This window comes from Melanerpes formicivorus, unplaced genomic scaffold (assembly GCF_026170545.1).
Source record: "Melanerpes formicivorus ecotype bairdi unplaced genomic scaffold, bMelFor1.0.p_v2 SCAF_46, whole genome shotgun sequence".
Classification (NCBI taxonomy): Eukaryota; Metazoa; Chordata; class Aves; order Piciformes; family Picidae; genus Melanerpes; species Melanerpes formicivorus.
The window spans coordinates 4,325,536-4,349,508 of NW_027142398.1; the positions used below are offsets into that span (position 1 = coordinate 4,325,536).

The following is a 23,973-nucleotide window of genomic DNA, read 5'->3' on the forward strand; positions in this document are numbered from 1 at the left end:
ATGCTAAGCGTGCCCCGAGGAAGGGAGGCTGTGCCTGTGCTCCAGGCCCCTGGAGGAGCCCTCTGCTCCCTGCACAAAGGCTGTGCTCCAGGCAGGGGCGGTGGGGCAAGCTGCCCAGCCCCACGGCAGCTCTGCAGCCCACGGCCACAGCAGGGCCGGCAGCCACGGGACCGTTGCACCCTCTCCCAGGACAACGAGGCGAGAGTCCTGCCGCAGCAGCAGAGAGCACAGACTGATGAGGAGAAGAAGGAGGAAGGAAGGAAGGAGGAATGCTCAGTAGTTAGTGTGGTGCTGGTTCAAAGGATGAGAGCTGGTTACCTTTGTTGCGATTTTCAGGGGCTCCACTTTTTTTACCTGTTCAAAGAGAGAAAGGGTGGAGGGCTGAGCACCTGGAGCCACCACCTTCAGCAGCTGGCTGGTGGGACAGCCCTGCTCCCAGGGGCCAGGCACAGCTCCAGCAGCATCCAACGAGCAGGGCTCAGCACCCTGCTGCCACCAGCACCACCGCCGGTGCCTCGGTCCGCAGCTCGCAGCACTGAGGCGGCTCCGGAGCCCCCTGCCTTCCTCAGGCTCCAGACTTCCCCAGCTGCAAAGCTCTCACTGCAAATCCCCTGGCAGGGCTTCCAGTGCTGTCTTGGACCTTCTGAGACAAGAAACCATGGGGCAGAGCTTGGCCTCCGAGCAGCACATGCCAAGCATGGGTGCCCCTACCTCCTGCTGCCAGCAGGTGTGAGCAGATCCACCCAGGAGGCACAGACCTGTCCTCAGCTGTGGTAGGAGTTGGGGGCTCTGCCCCCCGTGTCTGAGCTGAGCACAGTCTGCACATGGGGGGCCCCAACATGCCTCTACAACATGAGCAGCACAGGGATGCTGCAGGCCCAACAAGCCTCAAGTGCTAAGAGGTTTCTACACCAGAAAGGAGGCTGGAGCCAGGTGGGGGCTGGGCTCTGCTCCCAAGGAACAAGTGGAAATGGCCTCAAGTTGCACCAGGGGAGGTTCAGGTGGGACATGAGGAACAATTTCTTCCCCAAAAGGGTTGTCAAGCCCCGGCCCAGGCTGCCCAGGGCAGTGGTGGAGTCCCCATCATCCCTGGAGGGGTTTCCAAGCCCTGGAGATGTGGTGCTGAGGGCCATGGGTCAGTGGTGGCCTGGCAGTGCTGGGGTAAGGCTTGGACTCAATGAGCTGCAAGACCTCTTCCAGCCTAACTGATTCCATGATTCTCCACCATCCCTCAGCACCACATGGAAGCCTCCTGCCCCACTCTGCTCCCATGTTGAGGGCTACAAGGCTCAGAACTGGGTTTGCCGTGGGGCTGAGTGCCAGAGCTGGCTGCAGGCTGCTGCCTGCTGAGCTGCAGCTCAGCTCCCACAGCAGTGCCATTCCCATGTCTCATCCCAGACTCCCACCTCCCAGCTGGCACCCAGATCCTGAGAGCTCCACAGCCACAAACCCCCTGGGTGAGCAGAGCTGGAGAAACCCAGCACACAGGCAGCCCAGACTCAGAACTGCTGCCAGGAGAGACCCAGCAAGCCTGGCATCACCTCCTGGAAAGGGCTCTCTGGCACAGCCAGCGATGCCAACCAGCAGCTGCCTCCTGCCAGCTCCTCATGGCTGCTCCCAGAGAGCCCAGAGCTGTGGGGACACGGAGAGCAGGAGCTTCCCAAGCCTGGCAGCACTGCTGCTGTCTTTACAGCTGGCACCAGAGCTGGCACAGAGCAGGGGAACAAGCAGCAAGAGCTGAGGCAAGAAAGCTTTCCAGTCCCAGCACGCCCAGGAACACCTCAGCCAGCTCAGCTGCTCTGCCACCCCTCACCACCAGCACACAAACCCTCCTCTGCCTCCTGCCATCCTCTGCACCTCGCCTCCTTCCCCAGGGAGCTCAGGGGATGCCAGCAGAGACCTTCAGCAAAGTCCTCAAGGTTCTGGATGGGCTATGAACATCCTGTGGAGGGCCAGGACTCACCTTCCCACCGCAGGGTGGGCAAGGAGCAGCGTGGGCATCCACTGCCTTTTCCTCTGAGCCTTGACTCCCCCCAGCCCTGCAGCTCCAGGCTGGAGAAGAGAGTTGGAGCCACATCCACGAGCAGAGGGTGCCTGGGGGCCTGTCCTCAGGCAGCAGCACCTCCACACTGCAGGTGAAGGAGCAGCAGGAAGGGAGCCTTCAACCTTGCCACCATGAGAGCTCATTGTACCTGCCTGGACCTCGGGCACTAACCGTGGGGCAGAGATGTGGGCACAGCCTGTGGCACACCAGTGGATGCTTCCCAGCAGAGGGAGAAAGGCAGGAGGTGAGCAGAAGCAGGCTCAGTGCATCTCCTTACCTTTCTTCACCTTCTTCTCCTCGTCTCCCTCTCCTGCCCCCAAGAGAGTGAAGATGATTCCGGTCTGGGAGTTGATGCCCACAGCAGTCACCACCATCCTGCCAGAGCCCTCCATCACGTGGGTACCTGGCACAGCAGGAAGGCCACAGTCAGACAGGACCCCACACACAGCTCCCACACCTCCTCCCCACCACCAGGACCCAGGAGCCACCACCTCCCCAGCCCTGCCCAGCACCCACCAGGGCCCCCTCACCTGACAGCAGCATTGGGTCTTTATCCAGAGACTTCTTGACCTGGTCGGACTCCCCGGTCAGAGAGCTCTCGTCGATCTTCAGGTCATTGCCCTGGATCAGGATCCCATCTGCTGGCAAGAGATCACCTAGGAGAGGAGCAAAGAGCATGGTCAGCCCCAGCCTGGGCAGTCACAGCTCACCCCTGCCCACCCCACCCCAGCTGAAGGCTTCATGTGACAGCCAAAGGACTCAAATCTCAGCCTCAGCCCAGATCTAGAGGGAAGAGAAGCAACAGATGGGTGGTAGAAGCCAGATGGGCATCTGAAGTGACATCCAATAGCTCCCAAACCTCCTCTGACGTATGAAAGCATTTGCTGGGAGGGCTTTTGCTCCACCAGACAGTGCTTCACCCATCTGCTTCTCCTGAATCAACTCCACATCCCTCCTAAAGCCTCCTGGTAGCACAGAAAATAGACCCAAACCCATTGCATGATGCCACCAGCCACCTGCTGAGGAAGGAAAGAGCCCTGTGTGAAAACAAACACCAGGTTGGACCAAGCTCCTTCCTGAGGGGAGCTGCATGGGATGAACACAGCCCCTGGTAAACAAGGAGCAGGGCCTGGTTTAGCCCAAGGGCTACATCTCCTCCCTGTGCTCAGCAGCAAGGACCTCACTCCTGGCCACCATGCACCACAAGATCACAGAGCCATGAACTGCTTGGCTGGCAAAGGCCTCTGAGCTCATCCCCTCCAACCATTCTCTGACTCTGCTGGGGCTGGGGCTCAACCATGGCCCTCAGCACCACATCCCTGTGGCTCTGAGACACCTCCAGGGCTGGGGATTCAGCCACCTCCCTGGGCAGCCTGGGCCAGGCTTTCAGAACCCATTCAGGGAAGAAGTTTCTTCTAATATCCAACCTAAAGCTCCCCTGGGGCAGCTTGAGGCCATTTCCTCTCATCCTCTCACTTGTTCCTTGGGAGCAGTGACCAAGCCTCACCTGTCCCCAGCCTCCCTTAATGGAGCTGCAGAGAGCAGTGAGGTCTCCCTCAGCCTCCTCTTCCCCAGGCTGAACACCCCCAGCTCCCTCAGCTGCTCCTCCCCAGCCCTGATTCTCCAGACCCTCCCCCAGCTTTCTTGCCCCTCTCTGGGCCCACTCCAGCCCCTCAATGTCCTTCTTGGAGCGAGGAGCCCAAGCTCAACCCAGCCTCAGGTGTGGGCTCAGCAGTGCAGAGCACAGGGCGTCAGCCTCCAGCCCTGCTGATCCAGGCTGCTGTTGGCTTTCTGGGCCACCAGAGCTCTCAGAGCAGAGCAGCTGGAGGAGCCAACAAGGCAAAGCAGAGAGGAGGAGGAGGAGGGGAGGGGAAGGCAGGGGGAGGGCCCCAGGCCGGGCAGCAGCAGCCTCACTCACTCACCGTACTTGATCTGGGCGATGTCTCCCACCACGATCTCGGCCACGGGGATCTGGATCACCTGCCCCTTGCGGATGACAGTGAACTTCTGCTCCTGCTCGATGCGGCTCTGCAGCCCCCGGAACTGCTTCTCCTTGCTCCAGTCGTTGAAGGCTGTCACCAGCACCACGATGATCACCGAGAAGAGGATGGCTGCGCCCTCGATCCAGCCGGCCTGCGACTCGCCCTCGTCCTCCACGCCCCCGGTGGACTGGCCACACACTGCAGGAGGAGGAGGAGACCCCTTGGGACCGGCAGACCCCCAGCTCCCTGCACACAGAGCCACCTGGAAGACAGCTTCACCTCCTTCCTCCCCCCAAGGGTTTCCCCTCTCCTGCTCTCAGGGGGAAACTGGTTGGACTTGGTGGTCCTGAGGGTCTTTTCCAACCTGCACGTTTTGGGAGGTGGTTCTTCCATCCCTGCAGGCATCTGGAGTTGGGCTTTGGGGTTTTTATCTCCTCTTACTTTCTCCCCCTCCCCTCCCCCTACTTTTCATTCTTGGCAGGGGTTGGGCAGAGCTGGGACAAGTGGCTTTCTGTTTGCAGTTGCAGCACTCAGCCCTGCTGCTGCTGTGTGACCCCCCCCAGGTGAGTCACCATCTCCCTGCACCTCCACACCTCTGCCCCTGCTCAGCTCCTCCAGCGAGGCTGAGATCCATCCAGGGCTGGGGAGGAGAAACTCGCCCAGAGTCATCACTCAGCCACCAGCAGGGTGCCAGCCCCTGCTCAGGGGCCAGAGGAGCCTTGGCCCTCCACACCTACCCAGCCATGGGGCTTGGGAAGCCACCAAACCCTGCAGCCTTTTAGCACCTTTTGGGGGGGGGGGGGCACAAGGAGCATGCCACAGTGCCAGCTGCACCCAGACACACCCAGCAGTGCAAGCCCCTGGAGGGGACCACACCAAGGACCCCCAAGGATGGGAGGAAGCCACCACCTGAAGGGTGAGCAGAAGTAGCCCCAGCTCCATCTGCACCATGCTGAGGGTGGGGGGGAACCCACAGGGTGACCTTCCAGAGACAGCACCCACGGCACAGCCTCTCTCCCACGGGGCTGGCAGCTCAGCAGGGTGCCACATCGGGCAGCACAGCACAGGGCCCCCCAGGGACTCACATTCATTGTCCCCCCCCGGGGGGTGGTAGAAGGAGAGGCCCAGGGAGATTATGGCTGCGATTTCCAGGATGATCAGCGTGACGTCCTGCAGGGCCTCCCACACCAGCTGCAGGAAGGTCTTGGACTTCTTGGGAGGGATGAAGTTCTGCCCGAAGACCTGCCGCCTCTTCTCCAGGTCAGTGGGGTTCCCAGACAGGCCTGGAGAGGGCAGAGATGAAGATGAGGACAAACCCCACCTCTAACCCCCCCACCAGCACCAGCGGGACCCCCCCGAGGAGCTGCTCGTACAGGGTGGGAGGCACAAGGTGCAGGCAGGGCAGGGCTGGGGTCCTGACAGCCATGGGGCAGCAGATGTGCAACTGGTGGGGCAGGGCACCGCTGGGGCAAACCCACCACTGATCAGTGGTGCCCTGGGATGGGATGAAGGGCAACAGACACAGACTGGAACCCGGGAGGCTCCACCTCAACAGGAGGGAAAACTTCTTCGGTGTGAAGGTGACAGAGCCCTGCTGGAGTGCCCGGAGAGCCTCCTGCCCTGGACACTTCCAAGATCCATCTGGACACCTTCCTGTGTCACCTGCCCTGGCTGATCCTGCTTTGGCCAGAGGGGCTTGAACTCAACTCCGGAGGTCCTTTTCTCACCCCCCAGAGCACTCTCTGAACGCCCCTGGGCCACCTCTGCCCAGCGCCGCAGCCTCGCCGAGCGCCCGAGTGCCAGTTAATGCCAGTTGGCACCGGGCAGCTTGTTTACATGCTGCATCAAATTAGCCGTGAATCTGGCACCGCCAGCAGCGCTCCGAGCTGCCGGAGCCACCTGATCCCTCTCCTCCTGCCAGCTCCGCGGAGCAGCAGCCGCCGGCACCGGCAGCCGCCCGGCACCGGCAGCCGCCCGGCACCGGCAGCCGCCCGGCGCTGCGGGAGAGTCTCCGAGCTCCGTGCGGCCCCGCGGGCACCGGCTGGGGGGCGGCCAGGCCAAAGCGGCCCCCGCGGGCGGCTGGTGTGGGAGGAACGGGGCTGCTCCTGCCGGAATGGGGGTGGGGGGAAGGGAGGAGAGGAGGTGGACAGCCCTGAGGGGCTGCTGCTTCCTGTGGCTGCGAGCAGCAAGGGCAGGGGCTGGGGGGGAGCGAGAGGGAGGAAAGGAGAGGAAGGGAAAAGGGGGGGAGCAAGAGGAACAAAAATAAGGGAAAAGAGAGGAGCAAGAGAGGTCAAAAGAGAAGGGAAAAAGGGGGGAGCAAGAGGGGGGAAGAAGAAGAGAAGGAAAAAGGGGGGAGCAAGAGGGGGGAAGAAGAGAAGGAAAAAGGGGGGAGCAAGAGGGGGGAAGAAGAGAAGGAAAAAGGGGGGAGCAAGAGGGGGGAAGAAGAGAAGGAAAAAGGGGGGAGCAAGAGGGGGGAAGAAGAGAAGGAAAAAGGGGGGAGCAAGAGGGGGGAAGAAGAGAAGGAAAAAGGGGAGAGCAAGAGGGGAGAAGAAGAGAAGGAAAAAGGGGGGAGCAAGAGGGGGGAAAAAGAGAAGGAAAAAGGGGGGAGCAAGAGGGGAGAAGAAGAGAAGGAAAAAGGGGGGAGCAAGAGGAAAAAAAAAGGGGGGGAAGCAAAAGCCCCAAAGCTAAAAGGGGGAAGCAGAACACCAAGCAAGAGCCTTGGCAGCTCTTCCATCCCGGGACATGAGCCAGGGATGGGAGCTGGGAACTGTCCCCATGGTCTCCCCTGTCAGCCCCTGCACCAAAGCCGTTCTAAAGCTGAGGGGGTGTCCCCCCCCCCACCCCTCAGCACCCCCGTGCCCAGCCCCAGGCTCAGCACCCCAGTTCTCCACCTTAAGATGGGCTGTGGGGCTCTGCCAGCTCCCGAGATGCACCGGGCAGGCAGCACCAACCCCCAGCCCTGGCCACATCCCGGTGCCTGGAGCAGCCTGGCAGCGATGCCCTCCTGAGGGGACCAAGCTCTGGCGCTCGTGGGACACCTCCCCACCAGCTCCCTCTCATCCCAGCCAGGAAGCAGCCGCAGGATGAATCCCATTCCCCACCCCCCCCGCCGCTGCCTGCAGCCCAGGGCCGCAGGGAGGGGAGGTCGGCAGCGCAGCCAGGCTGTCCCCACCCAGCCGTGACGAGGCAGCAGGATCCTGGGATCTCCCAGCCCCGATTCCCGCCCAGTGCATGGAAAAAACGCCTAAAAGCACCTCGGCCTGACTCATGGCAGCGTGGGGAGGGCAGGCTGGCACGGCCCGGGCCAGGGGCAGGCGTGCCAGGCACACACGTGCTCCACATGGGGATGCAGGACGCTGTCATGGGGCATGGCTGCTCCACAACCCACATCCCAGCCGTGGGCATGACCCCAGAGCTGCCCCCCAGCCTTCCTGGGGCAGCTGGGAAAGGTGAAGGGAGAGGGTTCAGGTTCCCTGGGGTGGCACAGGGGGGCTGCAGAGAGCAGAAGCTGTGGGCACAGAGCCCAGGCACCTACCATGGCTCTGGGCTGCAACCACTTGCAGGGAGTGTTAGTGGAGGGGGGTGGGTGAGGAAGCCTGGATGGAGGCCACAAGTGACAGCAGCAGAAGAAAGCCCTCTGCAGTCCCCAGTCCTTGATGAGGCAGAGGAACTGCAGGCTGGGAAAGCTGCTTCTGGGGGGGCAAGGAGCCCCCAGGGCAGGCTCCTCACAGCCACTCCAGCAGGCAGTGAGTCAGGGTGGTGTTTGCTGACACTGTCACCCAAGGGACACCAGGAAGGGAGACTCACTAATGGGTGACTCATCCAAGCTCCACCACCCTGCTCCCCTCCTCACCCTGCCCGACCCAGCTGGGCAACAGGACAGATGGAGGTGGTGGAAAGCCAGCCCCCAGCACCAAGCCCCTCTGGAAGGAGCCCAAAGGAGCTGAGGCTCAGTGACATCTTTTAGAGCAAGAGCCAGGGCAGCAGGTCCCAGCAGATCCCCAGCCCTGGTGAGGATCTCTGTGTGTGTTGATCCAACCACCACAGCCTTGAGGTGCTGGCATCACCACCAGGGCAAACCCCCCTGGTGCCCTTCAGGGACAAGGCAGCCCCTGAGGGGGACCAGCATCTGTCCTGTGAGGACAATGCCAGGGCTGCAGCACAGAGGGAGGTGGCAGCACCAAGGGGCAGGAGCCACATGCAGCCAGGTGGAGCCAAACAGCTCCAGATGCTGCCTGCCACAGGCTGCTGCCTGCCACAGGCTGCTGTGCTCCACGGTGGGGCAGCTTCTGCTCTGCCCTGCAGCCTCCTTTGGTGACACCAGGAAGAGGACAGAGCCAAGTGGTCCCTGCCCACAGGTGGCCAGAGCTGTGCCCCCATCCCAGTGGCACAATGAGCAGAGGGATGGGCACAAAGATCTGCCCAGGGCTGCCTGCTGCAACCCAGAGCTGGGCAGGCACCCAGTGCCCAGAGAAGGTCCCAGGCTTTGGCCAGGCTGTGCCAGCTTGGGAAGGGGCTGCAGGCTCAGGTTAGGCCATGGACACATCAAGGCAGAGGACAAGTTCCCAGCTTGCCAACCTGCCAGGGCTTCCCTCAGCCTGGCACAGCAGGAGCCAAGGGCCCTGCCCCCAGGGGGTCAGGCAGAGGTGCCACAGGGCTGTCACTGCTCCTGAAACTCCCAGCTGGTAGGAAGTGTCCTTTTAGTTTTGCTCTCAGGGCTCAACAGAAGAGGGTTTGGGACAGGCAGCAGAGCTCCCCTCCATCCCAAGAGGATGAGGCAGGGACGGACTGCAGGAGGAAGCTGCAGCCCCCAGCAGTGCCCGGGATGGAAGGGCAGCTCCTTGCCCCCTGCCTTCAGCAAGAGCCTTTCGGGTTCACTTCCCACCCCCCTTCTCCTCCTCCCACCCCCCTGCAGCTCACTCCCACTTTGGCAGGGTCAAACCACATTGTTTTGTGACCTGGACTTGGTATTTCCACCGGGGCTCCCCCCCCCTCTAATGACATCCCGAGATTGTCTCCCTTCCCGCCGCCGCTCCCAGCTGGGAGCCCAGCGACCCCAGGCGAGCCCCAGGCGCCCCAGCCCAGCCCCAGCCCCCACCCCAGGCAGCCCCCACCAGGCTGCATCCTGCCAGGCAGACCTCCAGCACTGTAAGCAGGGGCTCTCACCCCACCATACCCCTTGAAAGGCCAAAGCAGGGCACAAAGGCACCCCTACACCATCAGCCCCCTGCTCACCCGTAAGGGGGACCCCAGAAAGCCAGCTCAGACCCTGAGGAGGAGAGGTGACCTCCTTCCACCACGGGAAGGCCCTCACAGGCAAGCAGCATGGCCACTGCTCCAGCTCATGGTGCTCAGAAGCAGCCAGCCAGGGTGGGTGCCCAACAGGTCAAGGGGACACCTGCATGCAGCCCCCTCAGCAGCGAAGCCCCTTGGGGACATGCTGCCTGTCACTTGCTTGGGATGCTGACACCCAGCAAAGGAGCCCCAGGCAGCCTGGCCACCTCCCCAGCACTCTCCAACCTTTACACTCTCCTTCCCCCAACCCCTGCAGCAGGTCAATCATTAAACAGGGCACAAGCTGCTGCTGACCAGCAGGGAGGAGAGCAGAGCAGGAAAGAATCCCCCCCCACCCCCAGCCATGCCCCCCTGCTGCCCCTCACCCCTGCCCACAGCCCACTTCAGCTCCATCATCCCATGGGATGCAGGAACCTCCCCAAGATGTTTCTCTCTTTCTTTCTCCTCCTCCTCCTCTTCCTCAAATCAGCTTTTTACTGAGAGGCAGCCAGCCCCCACCAGGCTCTCCCTGGGTGCCCAGGGCAATGGGACCACCCTCTGAGCCCACCTCAGACCCTGCGTGGCTCCAGGCACCACCTCAGACCCTGCAGGCCAGAGGCACCAGCCAGTCCCAGCTTGCAGACCACAGGATGGGTTGGGGTGGAAGGGAGCTCTAAAGCTCCTCCAGTCCAACTGCCTCTGCAGCAGGCAGGGACATCCTCCACCAGGGTCACAGAGCTGTCAGGGGCCTCAAGGATCATCCAGCTCCAACCCCCTGCCATGGGCAGGGACACCTCACACCCAATCAGGCTGCTCAGAGCCACATCCAGCCTGGCATTAAACACCTCCAGGGATCACAGACTGGGCTGGGCTGGAAGGGACCTCCAAAGCTCACCTAAGCCTTGACCTCCCTGCAGCCAGCCCAGGGCCCTGACCTCCTCCCAGGGCCGGACGGCTGCTTACCTTCGACCGGCGACGTCTTCAGCCTCTTGCAGACGTTCTGCACTCCACCGTAGGAGTCGTTGAGCCTGGCCACTGCCTCAGCACTCCTCAGCTCCATCAGGTTCCTGAGCTCCACCATGGAGCACCCAAAGTCCCCTTCATGGTTGCCTTCAGCAACCGAGTTGGCGGGGTGGTGGTCGGCCACGTTGTTCGTCATGCTGCCGGCTGGGGGGCGGCGGCGCCGGCTGGCAGCTCCGGCACAGCGCCTTCCTCGGGGGGCAGGGGTCCTGCTGCTGAGGGGCTGCTCGCTGGGGGCCCTGCCCTGGGGGGCTGCCCAGGTGAAGTGGTGCCTCTAGCCGAGCCCAACTTCTCCGGCTGAAGGTGTAAACAGGATGTGCATGTTACCGCGGAGGCGACCTTAGCAACGACCGGCGTGCATCTCCCGCAGAAGGAGGAGGGCTCCCTGGATACCACAGCAACTGGAGCTGCAGAAACAGGAATGGGGAACAGAAAGAAAACCAAAACCCCAATGAGATCAGCCTCAGGAGGCCTGCTGGTGGGCACAGGCTGCCCCACGGCACGGGGCAGCCGCAGCAGCGCTGCCCGAGGTCAGGCGCTCGGCCGCCCGGAGCAGGAGGGCTGGGAGGCACCAGCTGGATCCAGCAGCCCTGAGGATCAGCATGGTCAGAGCTTCATGCAGTGGGTTGGGTTGGAAGGGATCTTAAGGAGCAGCCAGCTCCAAGCCCCTGCCCTGGGCAGGGACACCTCCCACCAGCACAGGCTGCTCAAGGTCCCATCCAACCTGGCCCAGAACACCTCCAAGGAGGGGACATCCACAGCCTCCCTGGGCAGCCTGTGCCAGAGTCTCCCCAGCCTCACTGCCAAGAATCTCTTCCTCATCTCCAGTCTCAGTCTCCTCTCTCCCAGCTTCCATCCATTCCCCCTCATCCTATCACTCCCAGCCCTGCTCAAAAGCCCCTCCCTGGCTTTCTTGTAGCCTCTTTGGGTACTGGAAGGCTGCCCTAAGGTCTCCCCAGAGCCTTCTCTCTTCTCCAGGCTGACCAGCCCCAGCTCCTGCAGCCTGCTGAGGAGCAGAAGCTGCCTTAGGAGGGAGCTCAGCCAGGCCCAGCACGGACCCAGGGCTGCTCACGGCCGCAGGCAACGCCGGCGGCAGCGGCTCCGGGGCCGGGCAGGAAGGGCTCCCAGGTGGTTCTTCACTCAGCCTCCAGCTGCCCAGCCCAGAGCAATGCTCCCATTCACTTGGGGTTAAAAATACATCTCAGCAGTGGAAAACAGCTGCTTCCTCCACGGGCTGCTGGCCCAGGCTCTCCACACTGCCAGCAGGTAAGGAGAAGCATCCCACCGAGCCTGCCAGCGCCGACGGAGAGAGGCTCACGGCACCCAGCAGGCTTTCAATCAGAGGAGAGGCTCACAAGGAAGCAGAGAAGCTACTGAGCCCTGTGTGCTGCTCTGAAAACCACACAGTCATAGACCTGCTCCAGCTGGAAAAGGCCTCCAGGGTCACCCAGTCCAACCAGCAGCCCAGCCCCAGCATGGCCACTGAACCGAGCGCCGTGGCCACAGGCTCCTTGAGCCCCTCCAGGCAGGGGGACTCCACCACCTCCCTGGGCAGCCTCTGCCAGGCCCTGACCACTCCTGCAGCCAGGAAATTGTTCCTCATGGCCAACCTAAACCTCCCCTGGTGCAGCTCGAAGCAGTTTCCTCTCATCCTATCACTTGTTACTAGGGAGGAGAACCCAGCACCCCCCTGGCTCCAACCTCCTTCCATCCAGGGAGTTGCAGAGAGCCCAAAGGTCTCTCCTCAGCCTCCTCTTCTCCAGGCTGAACTCAGCTGCTCCTCACCAGAGCTCCTCTCCAGACCCTTCCCCAGCTTCCTTGCCCTGCTCTGGGCCTGCTCCAGCCCTCAATGTCCTCCTCGGACCGAAGGCCTCTGTGAGGCTTTTGCTTCAAGGACCCTTTCAGAGCAGGTCTCAGCTGTGTGTTCTGCTTCCCAGCTCTCACCATCCCCTCGAAGGCAGCCTGCAGGCTCCCAGCCTTGGCTCTCACAGCCCCACACTGCTGCCAGCCAGGCTGCATCCCAGCCCTGCCAGCTGAGCCCCAGAGCTGCACCCTGCAGCTCCCCCCTGCTCCACGGGCATGGGTCTGGGGTCCCCCACTGGCATCCCAGGCTGAGAAGATGGGCTCCAGGGACAGCAAGGGACACAGAGGGAGCAGCATGGAGCAAAGGGCTTTCTCTCAGCCCAGGCACCTTCTGGCCCTGCTCCCAAGCTCAGATGCCAGCAGCGATGCTGCCAGGCACCTCTGCGGCACTAGAGGTGAAGAGCCTGCGAGAGAAGCTCTCCATGGAGAGAGAAGAAAGCCTCAAGCAGTAGAAGTGATGGAGAAAAGGAGAATGGTGGCCATTAGGGCAGCATCAGCACTGAGACAGAGGTCCAGAGGTGGCAGAGCAAGAGGCCAGAGAAGCCAAGCAGCCAGGCAAGAAGGGGAGGAAGGAGGGGAAGTGGCCACCAGCTGCTTCCCAGGAGCACAAGGGATGTGCCAGCCCTCCCAAACCCAGCAGATGGGCAGCAGACCACGGTGGGGCTGTCTCAGCACCACCTCAATCCCATCCCAGGTCACCTCAGCCTTGCAATCCCTGAGGCAGCAAGATCCCATGAAAGCAAACCTCTCCCTGCACACCCAGCCCAGGGCCTGGCCCCTGCAGGCACCTCCCCTCCCCACCACTAACCCCCAGGGAGGCTCTTGGTGTTATCAGGAGGCAGCAGGCACCAACTGAACCTCAGGGACACCACTGCTGCCACCCCCACCACCCCCAGGAGGGTCCTGTCCACCAAGGGCAGGCAGCAAGGGCACAGGGAGCACAGGGATGTGCTTCCCCCAGCCCTGCACTGCTGCCCCTGGAGCAGCCAACCTCGCAGCCTTGGGGCAGAGCTTTGCTGCTGTTCCATGAAGCAGAGCTCAGCAGCAGCAGCAGCCTTGGCCATGCCCAGCCCTGGTCACTTCATGGCTCCTCACCAAGCTCATCTATCATTTAAAGGCAGGAAAGCTGCTGGCAGCAGGAGGCAGGAGATGGCAGCTCCAATTAGCCAGACTCCTGCTGATCGAGAGGGGGAGACAAATAAGGCTCATTCCCCCCACTTCCACACTCTGGAGGGTTTTTTTCCCTCCTCTTTCACAGCAACTAACAGCTTCTGAGGAGAGCTCAGAGGTTAAGTGAAAGACAGTTAATTAGCACTGTAACGACCTAGTCCCTAATTATCCCTGAAGGAACCCATGTGGCTCAGATCATCACCAGCTCGTGCCCAGCCACAGGGCTCCTTCCCTCCAGCACTGCCAGCCCCAGGAACCAACTCTGCTGGTCAAGAAGAAAGGAGGAATTGTGGCAGGGAAGAGCTCTTGCTGCCTGCTTTTGAGCATCCTCCTCCAGCCCCAGAGCGCCAGCTGGGTCAGAGCCCCATTCCTGGCCCCACCTCTGCCCCATCCTGCTGGCACAGACCTGGCTCCCTCCCTCCTTGGCCAGGCCGGGAAGGATCCATCCCCAGCAGCTCCCAATGCCTCCAGCAGCACTCAGCAGACTTCCCTAACTCTCCACATTCACTCCCAGGGCCCCCAGGCACTGGGGAGGAGGAACTGCTCCCTGAGAGCTCCCTCAGGCAGGAAAGCACAGCCCAGGCAGCAGAGCCTGGGAAGGAGCCCAGCTGTCCTGCCCTGCATGGGAGGGGGCTGCAGGGAACCCCCCAGGCTGCTGCAGCACCTCCCAGGGAGGGCAAGGAGCAGCCTGGGGGCGGCAGCAGCGGAGGACACGAACCTTCTGCCCCCATGGGCTGGGCTGTGAGCCGGGGGAAGGAGGCTGCAGGCTCCAGGAAGGAGGCAGAGGCTGGGGAGGAGCAGAGGAGCCCAAGCGGTGCTGCAGCCAAACCTGCCCAGAATAATAAACGGCTGGCAGGGGCCAGTGCCCCTGGGCCAGCACCACAGCAGCCTCTGCCACCCCTGGCACGGGGCAGGGCACCTGCTGGCTTGGAAGCTGAGGGCAGAGCGGGCTGCTGAGGGAGGGCCAGCACTGGCAGCGGCAGCTGGGCACCTCCCGGGGGGTGCCCTCCGCCAAGCCGGCGGCACAGCCCCTGGCACCGAGGGCCTGGCACATGCCAGCCCGCGGCTGCTGCCTCAGCACTTGCTGCTGGGCCCCTGGGCGAGAGCCTGAAGCCTCCCTGGGCAGCTTGGCACCCTCAGGGCAGGCCTGGCAGCAGATGGGAGCTGCCCACCCCCCAGAGCCGGCGCCAGCCCAGAGCCGGCGCGGGGGGAGGCTGCTGAGCCACAGGGCTGAGGGAGGTCCACAGCCAGCTCAGCTCTCCCCCAGCAGCACCCCAAGGAACAGCACCCCCAGGGCAGCTCAGCCAGGCAGGATCAGCCCCCCTGAGCGTTTGGAGCAGAGTTGGTCACCTTCCCCAGGGCCCTGCCCAGCTGCACTGGCACAGAGGCCACCCCCGTGCCAGCCCCACACGCTGCCCCTGGCTCAGCGGCTGTCCTGCCCCTCAGGCTTCATCTCCTCTCCCACTTCAGGGCTGGGGTGTTGGAAAGCCTCAGCTGCTGGAGGTTGCCATGGCAAACTCAATGTAAAGCTGCCAGGGATGCTGCTTTATGTTGCCAAGTGGGGAGAGGGGGAAAAAATTATCCCCCAAGCCCCCAAATGACCTTTCCTGGCCTGGGCTGAAGACTTCTCCCTTTGGCAGTGAAAAGCTGAGCTCCATGCCCAGGGGAGGCTGTGCTGAGCCCCCCAGCAGGGGCACCCAAGGCTCTCCAGACAGACAGAGAGCTCCAAAGCAGCCAACTAAAGGAGAAAGCCCCCAGCCTGGGCCACCTTCCACTGCCTGCTCGCCAGGGACTGCCCTGGGAGAGACCCTGCAGCCCTCCCAGCTCTGCTTCCCACCCCCCAGAGCCCAGCACCACCCAGCACCCACCCCTGGCAGCTGTGGACCCCATGGATGCAATGCATCCTCCCACCCCAGTGCCGAGGTGGGGGCCATGCCCTGAGCAGGGCAGGGTGGAGGGGCCCCAGGCCAGCCTGAAAGAGCCCAGGCAGACCTCTGAGGGCACCAGCTCCACTCACAGCGCCCTGTGCCAGCACCCTGTGCCAGCACCCTGTGCCAGCACCCTGTGCAGCGAGGCAGCAGGATTTGCCCCTCTCCCCTCAGCAGTGCTGGTGCCCATCTCTCACTGCTCCTTCCCCGGGCCCCTGTGTGCCAAGAGCAAGCACTGCCCAGGCTGGAGCCCCCCCGGGGGCACTCCTGCAAGGCCCACAGGAGGCTGCCCACCAGAGGTCACCTCCTGGGCACCCACGAGGCCAAAGCCCCCTGCCCCCCCCGCGGCACCTTACCTCCCGGCAGCCTCCTCCCACCGGGGCAGCCACTTCCTTCAGCAGAGCACGCTGGGTGGTGGCCCAGGGGAGGGGACAGGGGCATTTCCCTCCCCCCCACGTGGGGCAGCCCCATTGCCTGCCAGGGGGAACCCCCCAGCAGCACCCAGGGCCAGCAGCTGCACAGGAGGGCAAAGCACGGAGCCAAAGCCCTGCCACGGAGGAGACCCCCAAGGGCTGCAAGATCCTCTTGCCAGGGGGGGAGGGCACAGCACACGGGGAGGATGTGTGGCCATGGCACCTGGGGACATGGCTCAGGGGCCATGGTGGTGCTGGGCTGGAGGTTGGCCTCCACCCCAGAGGTCTTTCCCCAAACAAAACAACTCCCAGGCTTCACATCTCAGGGGCTGGGAGGGGTCTGAGTGTGTGTGCCCCCAGCCCCTGCAAGGCACTGCAGCAGCAAAGGAGCCCACAGAACACCCAGGAAGTGCTGGGGCCTGGCACAGCCCTGGCAGAGCTTAGCAGCAGCAGCAGCACCGTGCCAGGGGAAACTGAGTCACACTGCAGAGCCTTGGTTCAGAGCACAGCCCAGGAACACCAACCCCAGGGGAAGCTGGGGACCAGGAGGAGCTCTGAGCTTCTCCTACACCAAACCCAGCAGCAGCCCCCTGGGCAAGGCAGCATCTGCTCCTCCTGCATCCCCACAGCAGAGCTGCCAGCCCCACGGAGCTCCCCAAGCCCCCTGCAGCCCCTCTGTGCCTGGGAGCCTGGAGGTGACCCAGAGGGAGAGAGGAAAGCTCCTGGTGACTGCAGGCCACAGGCTCACAGAATGGCCTGGTTGGAAAAGACCTCAAGAGGCTGGAAGGTCCAACCACAGCCCAACACCTGCCTGTGCACAGCTGTTAGAGCACAGCCCTCAGCTCCTCACCCAAACAGCTTGGGAACACCTCCATCACAGCATCCTCCACCACACCACCCTCCCCTCCTGCCCCTGGCCAGGCAAGGTCAGCATCACACCATCCTCCCCTCCTGCCCCTGGCCAGCCTGGAGGGACCAAGAGCAAGGAGAGCATCACACCATCCTCCCCTCCTGCCCCTGGCCAGCCTGGAGGGACCAAGAGCAAGGAGAGCATCACACCATCCTCCCCTCCTGCCCCTGGCCAGCCTGGAGGGACCAAGAGCAAGGAGAGCATCACACCATCCTCCTCTCCTGCCCCTAGCCAGGCAAGGATAGCATCACACCATCCTCCTCTCCTGCCCCTGGCCAGGCTGGAAGGACCAAGAGCAAGGTCAGCATCACACCACCCTCCCCTCCTGCCCCTGGCCAGGCTGGAGGGACCAAGAGCAAGGTCAGCATCACACCATCCTCCTCTCCTGCCCCTAGCCAGGCAAGGATAGCATCACACCATCCTCCTCTCCTGCCCCTGGCCAGGCTGGAAGGACCAAGAGCAAGGTCAGCATCACACCACCCTCCCCTCCTGCCCCTGGCCAGGCTGGAGGGACCAAGAGCAAGGTCAGCATCACACCATCCTCCTCTCCTGCCCCTGGCCAGGCTGGAGGGACCAAGAGCAAGGAGAGCATCACACCACACTCCCCTCCTGCCCCTGGCCAGGCTGGAGGGACCAAGAGCAAGGAGAGCATCACACCATCCTCCCCTCCTGCCCCTGGCCAGGCTGGAGGGACCAAGAGCAAGGAGAGCAGCCCAAAGCCATGCTCCAGGAGCCAAGGGCAAGCAGAAGCAGAAGGCAGGCAGAGGTAGCTGCTCCACAGATGCCTCTCTCTTTGCAGGCCACTCCACAGAGGAGCTGAGTGGCTGCCATTAGCCCACTAATTGCAGCTGCCTTGGCTCAGGCTTTCCTTGTTATTCTGCCTCCTGCTAATGAAGGTAGGAAACTGTTAGGTCGGTGGTTTGCTTTGGTTTTGTTGTTTTCTCCTTCCTTTTGCCTGCCCAAGGCAGCAATTAACTCTTGCAGAGAGCAGGGGAGAGGCTGGGGACAGGAGAGCACCAGGCACACTGCGTGGGGAGGAACCAGCCCAGCTCCATGACGTGTGGCTCCCCCAAAACCTGCTGCCCCCAGCTGGCTGCCAGCCCAAGGGGCAGGCAGGGCAGCCCAGGGGGTCAGAGGGCAGCCCCCAGCTCCTGCTGCCCAGGCCCTGGATGCAGGATGCATCCACGTGGCAAAGCCACTCAAGGCAGCTGCTGGAGCCCTGGTGGGTGCTGGGGGGCTCAGGAATCTGCTCACACCCCCTGGGGCTTCCCTGAGCAGCAGTCCAGGAATTTCAAAGGGGGTGGGGGGGGGGAAAGGGAGAGAGAAAGAAAGGAGGCTGCAGGCAAGCTGTCAAGGGGAATGTTTCCATCTAAGGCCTTGGTATTCCTCTGCGGCGCCTGCACTAAATCACCCCAGCTCCTCTCATCATTCATTGTGCTTTACAAGGTAGCACAGCCCGGGGAGGAATGCAGCAGGGCGGCAAAAGCAAACCCCCTCTGCACCAGCAAATACCTGCAGCCCTCCAGCCCTCAGCCTCCAGAGGGGCACAGCCTCCAGAGGGGCACAGCCTCCAGCAGCCCCCCCCCTGCCCCCCTGTGCCAGCGGCGGTGCCCGGCGAGCTTGGCATGGCAGAGCCCCATGGCAGCAGAGTGGGGCTGTGCTGGACCCCAGCATGAGGCTGCATCCACCCCTTCTGCTCCCCCCTTGGTGCTGGGAGACAGCCTGGGAGCACAAGGGGCACCCAGCAGCAGGGCATAGGGCATCAGCTGGCACAGGTTGGGCAATGCTTTGCTCCAGCTCCTCTCCTCCCCTCCAGCTGAACCTGTTTTGCATTGCTCTGGTGGGAGGTGCCCAGGTCAGACAGCTGCCACCAGGCTGAGCCTCCACAGGTCTGACCTCTCCTCTCAGCCCCCAGCCCCACCACAGACCTGCTCCTGGGTTTGTCTGAGTGCTGCTCCGCAGCCCAGAGCAGCCCAGGGAAAGAGCTTTGGGACTCAGGCAGCTTCCAAAGCAAGGAGCAAGGCTGCAAACCAGGCTCAGGACTGCAGGGCTCACACTGCTCTTGCAGCAGCACTCGGAGCACTGAGCCACTCCCAGCAGGGATGTCGAGCAGTGGTCACAGCCCAGCCCTGCACCCAGGCTGACCTGGATCCTCCCGGGTCAGGGCACGCCTGCCGGGCCTGGCACCCTGCTGCAGAAGGGAGAGCAGCCCCCCTCACCCCGCTGGGGTGGGCAGCTGGAGGTCCCAACCCCAGGCACGGCTCTGCCTGGCTCCCACCCAGCACATGGATGCTGCTGGGGCTCTCCCAGCAGGTCCCTGCGGAGCAGAAGTGCTGAGCATGGCTGGGAGCAGCTGTCTGCAAGTGGGGGAGAGGCCATGGGGGCAGGATGACAACCAAGGACTCCAGACAGAGGCAGCCGAGGGCCTGAGCACTCTGCCCCAGAGTGGTTCCAGAGGCACAGCCAGAGGACAGTGGAACTTTGGCAGGAGCTCAGGCAGGGCTCAGCCCTGCCCCAGCTCACCCACAGCCCTGCCCAGCACTGTGCTGCTCATGGAGGCAAGAGGCAGGGATGCTGCACACAGCCCAGCCCAGCAGCATTCAGCCATCCCCAGAGCTCCTGAGGGTGCCCATCAGATGGCACAACCCAGGAGCTCTGAGTGGGAGCAGGGCTCAGCTCCCCACACAGCCCTCCACCTCCGATGGGGAAACTGAGGCAGCACCACACCTGAGCACAGCACCAGCCCTCTGCCAGCCCCTGAGCAGGGAGGAGAGGCCAGCAGCCCCAGCTCCCACCTGAGCACAGCACCAGCCCTCTGCCAGCCCCTGAGCAGGGAAGAGAGGCCAGCAGCCCCAGCTCCCACCTGAGCACAGCACCAGCCCTTGGCCAGCAGCCCCAGCTCCCACCTGAGCACAGCACCAGCCCTCTGCCAGCCCCTGAGCAGGGAGCAGAGGCCAGCAGCCCCAGCTCCCACCTGAGCACAGCACCAGCCCTCTGCCAGCCCCTGAGCAGGGAGCAGAGGCCAGCAGCCCCAGCTCCCACCTCTCTCCATCCACTCAGGAAGCAGAGGAACAGCTCAGCTTGCAGCCAAGGGAAAAACCCAGCAGGCAAGAGCCAGCCTAGAGAGCACAAAGGAGTCTCACAAGCAAAACACCCCCAGAGAAGCAGAGAGGCAGGGGCCAGGACACACGGGTACAGCCCTGGTATTTTTAGCAGGATTACACAGGGACAGGGGATTCCTACCCCGAAGATCCCCCGGGGGCTTAAAATAGGTCCAGCCACTTCCTCCCTGCAGCGGCCGGGAGAAGCATCTGCTGCTTCTGGAAGCCAGCAGGAGAGGCTGAGCACCCCTGGGGCTCGGGGAGCCACAGGGCACCCCGAGGTGCAGGGAGGCAGCAGGGCGAGGGCGGCACTGACCTTGTCTGCTGGAGCACCACGAGGAGCTGCTGCCTCCCCCCTGCCGGCCAGGGACAGCCCCGCGGGAAAGCCGAGGCAGCAGCGAGAGGCAGAGAGCCTCCCCCCGGCTCCTAGCAAGGGAAACTGAGGCGGGGGGGGGGGTTGGACTCGATGATCTCTGGAGGTCCCTTCCAACTTCTAAGGTACTGCGGAAGCAGAACTCGCTCGGGCGGCGCAGGGAAAGGCAGTGGCTGCCGAGCGGGAGGTGCCCCCCAAAAGCAGGGATGCGCCAGAGGGGACCCCCAGCAAGTCCAGACACCCCCCCCCCCCCGCCAGCAGCACCCAGGAGCAGGCTGGGCCGGCAGGAGGAGGAGGGAGCCCAAGGCTCAGACCCTGCCCCCCCCCCCCCCCCCCCAGGCTGGCAGCAGCGCTGGAGACAGGCGGCGCAGGGCTGGGCAGGAGGAGCTCCTGCTGCCTCCGCCAGCGGGGGGCAGGGGCCGGGCGCCCCCCAGCTGCCACGCGGTCCCACCTGCGGCTCACAGCCCCGCGGGCCGGGGCGCCGGGCACCCCGCGGCTCCTCCTCCGCCCCCGGCCGCGCAGCGTCCCCCTCGCCGGATCACGCGGGCGGCCCAGCCAGGGCTTCCCATTTGCCGCTCCCGGGCAGACGGAAAGGAGAGGCTGGGGGGGGGGTGGGGGGGTGGGTGTTCTTTTTTCCAGGCCCAAGGAAAGGGGAAGCAACAAGTTGGGGGGGTGGGAGGGGGGGAAGGAAAGGAGAGCTGTGGGACACCACCACCACCACCACCCCCCTCTCCTTTGTCTGCCCCAAAGGGTTAAAGGAGAAGCAGGCTGGCAGGAGCGGGGCTGCGATAGGAAAAACACACGCGGCGCTCCCAGGGAGCTCTCGCCGGCTGCTCCCCTGCTTCCCTTCCCGACATGCCCTGCTCCTGGGAAAGTGTAGGCTGTTTTCCATATATAACTGCAAACTGTTCCATGCAGTAAGAAGTCTAATTAAAGGGAGGGAAGGAGGGAGAGAGAGAGAGAGAGGGAGGGAGGGAGGGAGAAACAGAAGAGCGAAAGGCAATATTTATACGGAGGAGAGGAAGAAAGGCAAAAGCCAAACCCTCCTCCCCGCCAGCCCAGGCACCAAATTAGAGCCTTTGCAAAGAGCAGAGAAAGCCAGGGGAGGCCATCAGGAGAGCACAAAAATCTGGGCAGAGCAGCAGAGGGGAAAAAAAAAACCAACACCCAACCCAACAACCCAGCAGAAAAATCAGAGCCTGGAAAATATGTCCCAATAAATAAGAGGAGAGTGCCAGATGGGCCAGGAGAGCACGGGGAGGGGCAGGGGAAAGGCGACTCTGAGCCTGGGAGAAGGCTGCAGGAGGGTGGCACAGACACCCCCAGCCCCACAGACAGCCTTCTGGGGTCCCCACTCCTTGCTGTCCCCCCTCCCCGCCCCCCTGTGCATCCTGTGGCTCAGCAAACAGCAGGAATCTGCCTGGAGAAGAAAGAGTGAAGCAAAGCTGCACGAGCAGCAAGAGGGCTGGGGAGGGGGGTGTGAAATGCCAGGCAGGAGGGTGGCACAGGGGTACAGGGCAGGAGGTGCTGGGGTGGGTGGGGAAGAGGCTGTGGGGCAGAGATTCACAGAATGGTTTAGGTTGGAAGGGACCTTAAAGATCATCCAGCTCATGGGGCACCCACCCTGGGCACCCACCCAGCCCTGACTCCAGCCTTGGCTCTGCCACCCACGAGCAGCTACATCCTACCACCCCAGCACCCACAGAACTGCTTCAGCTGGAAGAGACCTCCAAGGTCATCCAGTCCAGCCACCAGCCAACACCACCATGGCCACTGAACCCTGGCCCCAGGTGCCACAGGTTCCTTGAACCCCTCCAGGCATGGGGACTCCACCACTCCCTGGGCAGCCTCTGCCAGCCCCTGACCAATGATGCTTTGGGGTCACCTCGTTTCCAGGATCCCCAGGTTCAGCCAAGGCAGGAGGGATGCAGGGGGAAGCATTTTGGGCTGGACAAGGAAAACACACACCAGGATCTGCTCCTCAAAGCCTCTTTGTTAGAGCTGCTCATCCCACAGGCGCCAGCCGCAGCCCCAAGGTAATCCACAGCCAGCTGACACCTCCCTGGTGCCACCAGGCCTGCACCAGGCACTTGGAAGCCCTTAAGGTCCCTCAGTGAAGATCTGTTTGGCAGCTGCCCTCCCTACAGGGAGCCCTGGGAGAGGCTGGGGTAGAGGCTGCCCAGGGGCTTTGCTGCACCACTCAGTGCCACCCTCATGGGCACCGCCTGCTCCCCTCCCCACAGAGACCACCCCAACACCCCCTGCACCCCAACCCCAGACCTGCTGCCACCTCCATCTGCCCCCGCGTGCTGGGCACTGCCACGCCTGGCACAGCCCTGCCTCCACCCCCACACACACCCTTGTGCCACAGGCAGCTGGCACTGCCCTGCCGTCCTGTTTGTGCAGCGTCTGGAGCCCCACACGCTCCCTCCCCTGCAGGCAACGCCCCAGCAGCTCCCAGCTGCAGCACTGACCCACAGCGCCCGGGACAGCCCTCTCCCCAGGGGCCAGTGCAAGGCACCAGCGAGGCTCCCACATGCCAGCTGGGATGGTGACTTCCAGCACCGACCCAGGCCCCAGGCCTTGCCCCTGCACGTGTCCCTCATGCCCATCAGCTGCCCCTCGTGGTGCTGGGGGTGGGCAGCCTGCAGGTCATCACCACCCCTCCCCCAGAACAAACCCCCCCCAAACCTCCTGCTGAACCTGCAACCATGCCCAGAGTCTCAACCTTGGCTTGAGCTCTGCTCCAGGGAGAGAGGCTGGCTGGACAAGATGCAGTGGGGACAAGGACAGAGGGTGGAAAGGGGAGACCACATCACCTGGCACCTCCACACTGCCCACTGCTAGCACAGAGCCAGCCCCAAAGCTCTGCAGCCTCTACCCAGCCTGCAAGCAAGAGGAACAAACCAGCCCTGCATGGCACGACCGAGCCTGGCATGGCCCTGGGGTCACCCGAGGTGACTGTGGGACACCAGCCACTTTGTACTGGCTGGACCTGGTGTGGCAGGGGCTGTGGGAGGCTTTAGAACCGTCCCTGCCTATCCCCAGCTCTTACACAGGTGGGTATCTAAGCACCAGAGCTAAGCTGGGGATAATGGCAGCTTTAGCAGCGATAGGGCAGAGATTACTGCTGCAAGCCGGCTGTTAGGGGCACTGCCTTGGCAGCCAGATCCACAGGGAAGGAAGTGAGTGGCCAGCAGGGCTCCTGGCACCTGCCCAGGGACAGCCAAGGCCAGCACCAGGCTGGGGCTGGGGTGCAGGCGCCCCGGCCCGTGCCAGGGGCATGCAGTGCCTGTGGTGAGCCTGATTCTTATCCAGCTGGGAAAAGGCAAAGCCCACCTGCAGCAACCCAGAGCCCACCTGCAGCAACCCAGAGCCCACCTGCAGCAACCCAGAGCCCACCTGCAGCAACCCAGAGCCCACCCTCAGTGCCTGAGTTCTCACGTGGGCAGCGTTTCCCCTGCTCTGCCTCCTGCCCCCAGCATCCTCAGTGTGCTCCAATCCCCTCTGCACCCAAGGCTCTGGCTCCTCTCCTCTGCCCCCATACATGGGGGGTCCTTCATCATCCTCCCCATCAGCCTTTTGCACCATCCTCTGACCCCAGAGGGCCCTGGGTTTGCTCTCTGTGTAACAAGGAGAGCAAAAAAGCAAGGGGAGCTGGCTTGGTTCAGGGCTCCCCAACACCACCCGGGGCCCTCCCCAGCACCCCCTGGCCTTGTCCTGCCCAGGGACCACCCTGCTCCCAAGCAGCCCCTCGAGGTGAGGCAGCCAGGCAGAGGCTGAGATCTGGGGAATCCCTTCCCCTCTCTGCCTGCTTTTCTGGGTCCCTTTCTGGCAATGCTGTGGCCAAAAGGAATCCTCTGGAGCGGGGCTGGAGCACAGCGAGGCCTCGGGG

The 23,973-nt window shown here is 63.3% G+C and overlaps 1 protein-coding gene across 7 annotated transcripts in view; it reads right to left on the minus strand.

The window, feature by feature from the left end:
* The window catches only part of ATP2B4 (ATPase plasma membrane Ca2+ transporting 4), a 55,992-nt gene that overhangs the window by 23,219 nt on the left and 8,800 nt on the right, over positions 1 to 23,973 (minus strand). For 3 of the 7 annotated variants that reach the window (XM_068159741.1, XM_068159744.1, XM_068159747.1), the window contains exons 2-7: positions 10,264 to 10,727; positions 5,112 to 5,309; positions 3,967 to 4,224; positions 2,575 to 2,700; positions 2,322 to 2,447; positions 319 to 354 (exon numbers count right to left, since the gene is read on the minus strand). In XM_068159741.1, coding sequence (XP_068015842.1) covers positions 319 to 354; positions 2,322 to 2,447; positions 2,575 to 2,700; positions 3,967 to 4,224; positions 5,112 to 5,309; positions 10,264 to 10,459 — 940 coding nt within the window. In that variant the 5' untranslated portion in view covers positions 10,460 to 10,727. Of the gene's footprint in view, positions 1 to 318; positions 355 to 2,321; positions 2,448 to 2,574; positions 2,701 to 3,966; positions 4,225 to 5,111; positions 5,310 to 10,263; positions 10,728 to 20,529; positions 20,546 to 23,973 lie in introns of those variants that run through there. The other 4 variants (XM_068159743.1, XM_068159745.1, XM_068159748.1 and 1 more) reach the window with 2 other exon arrangements.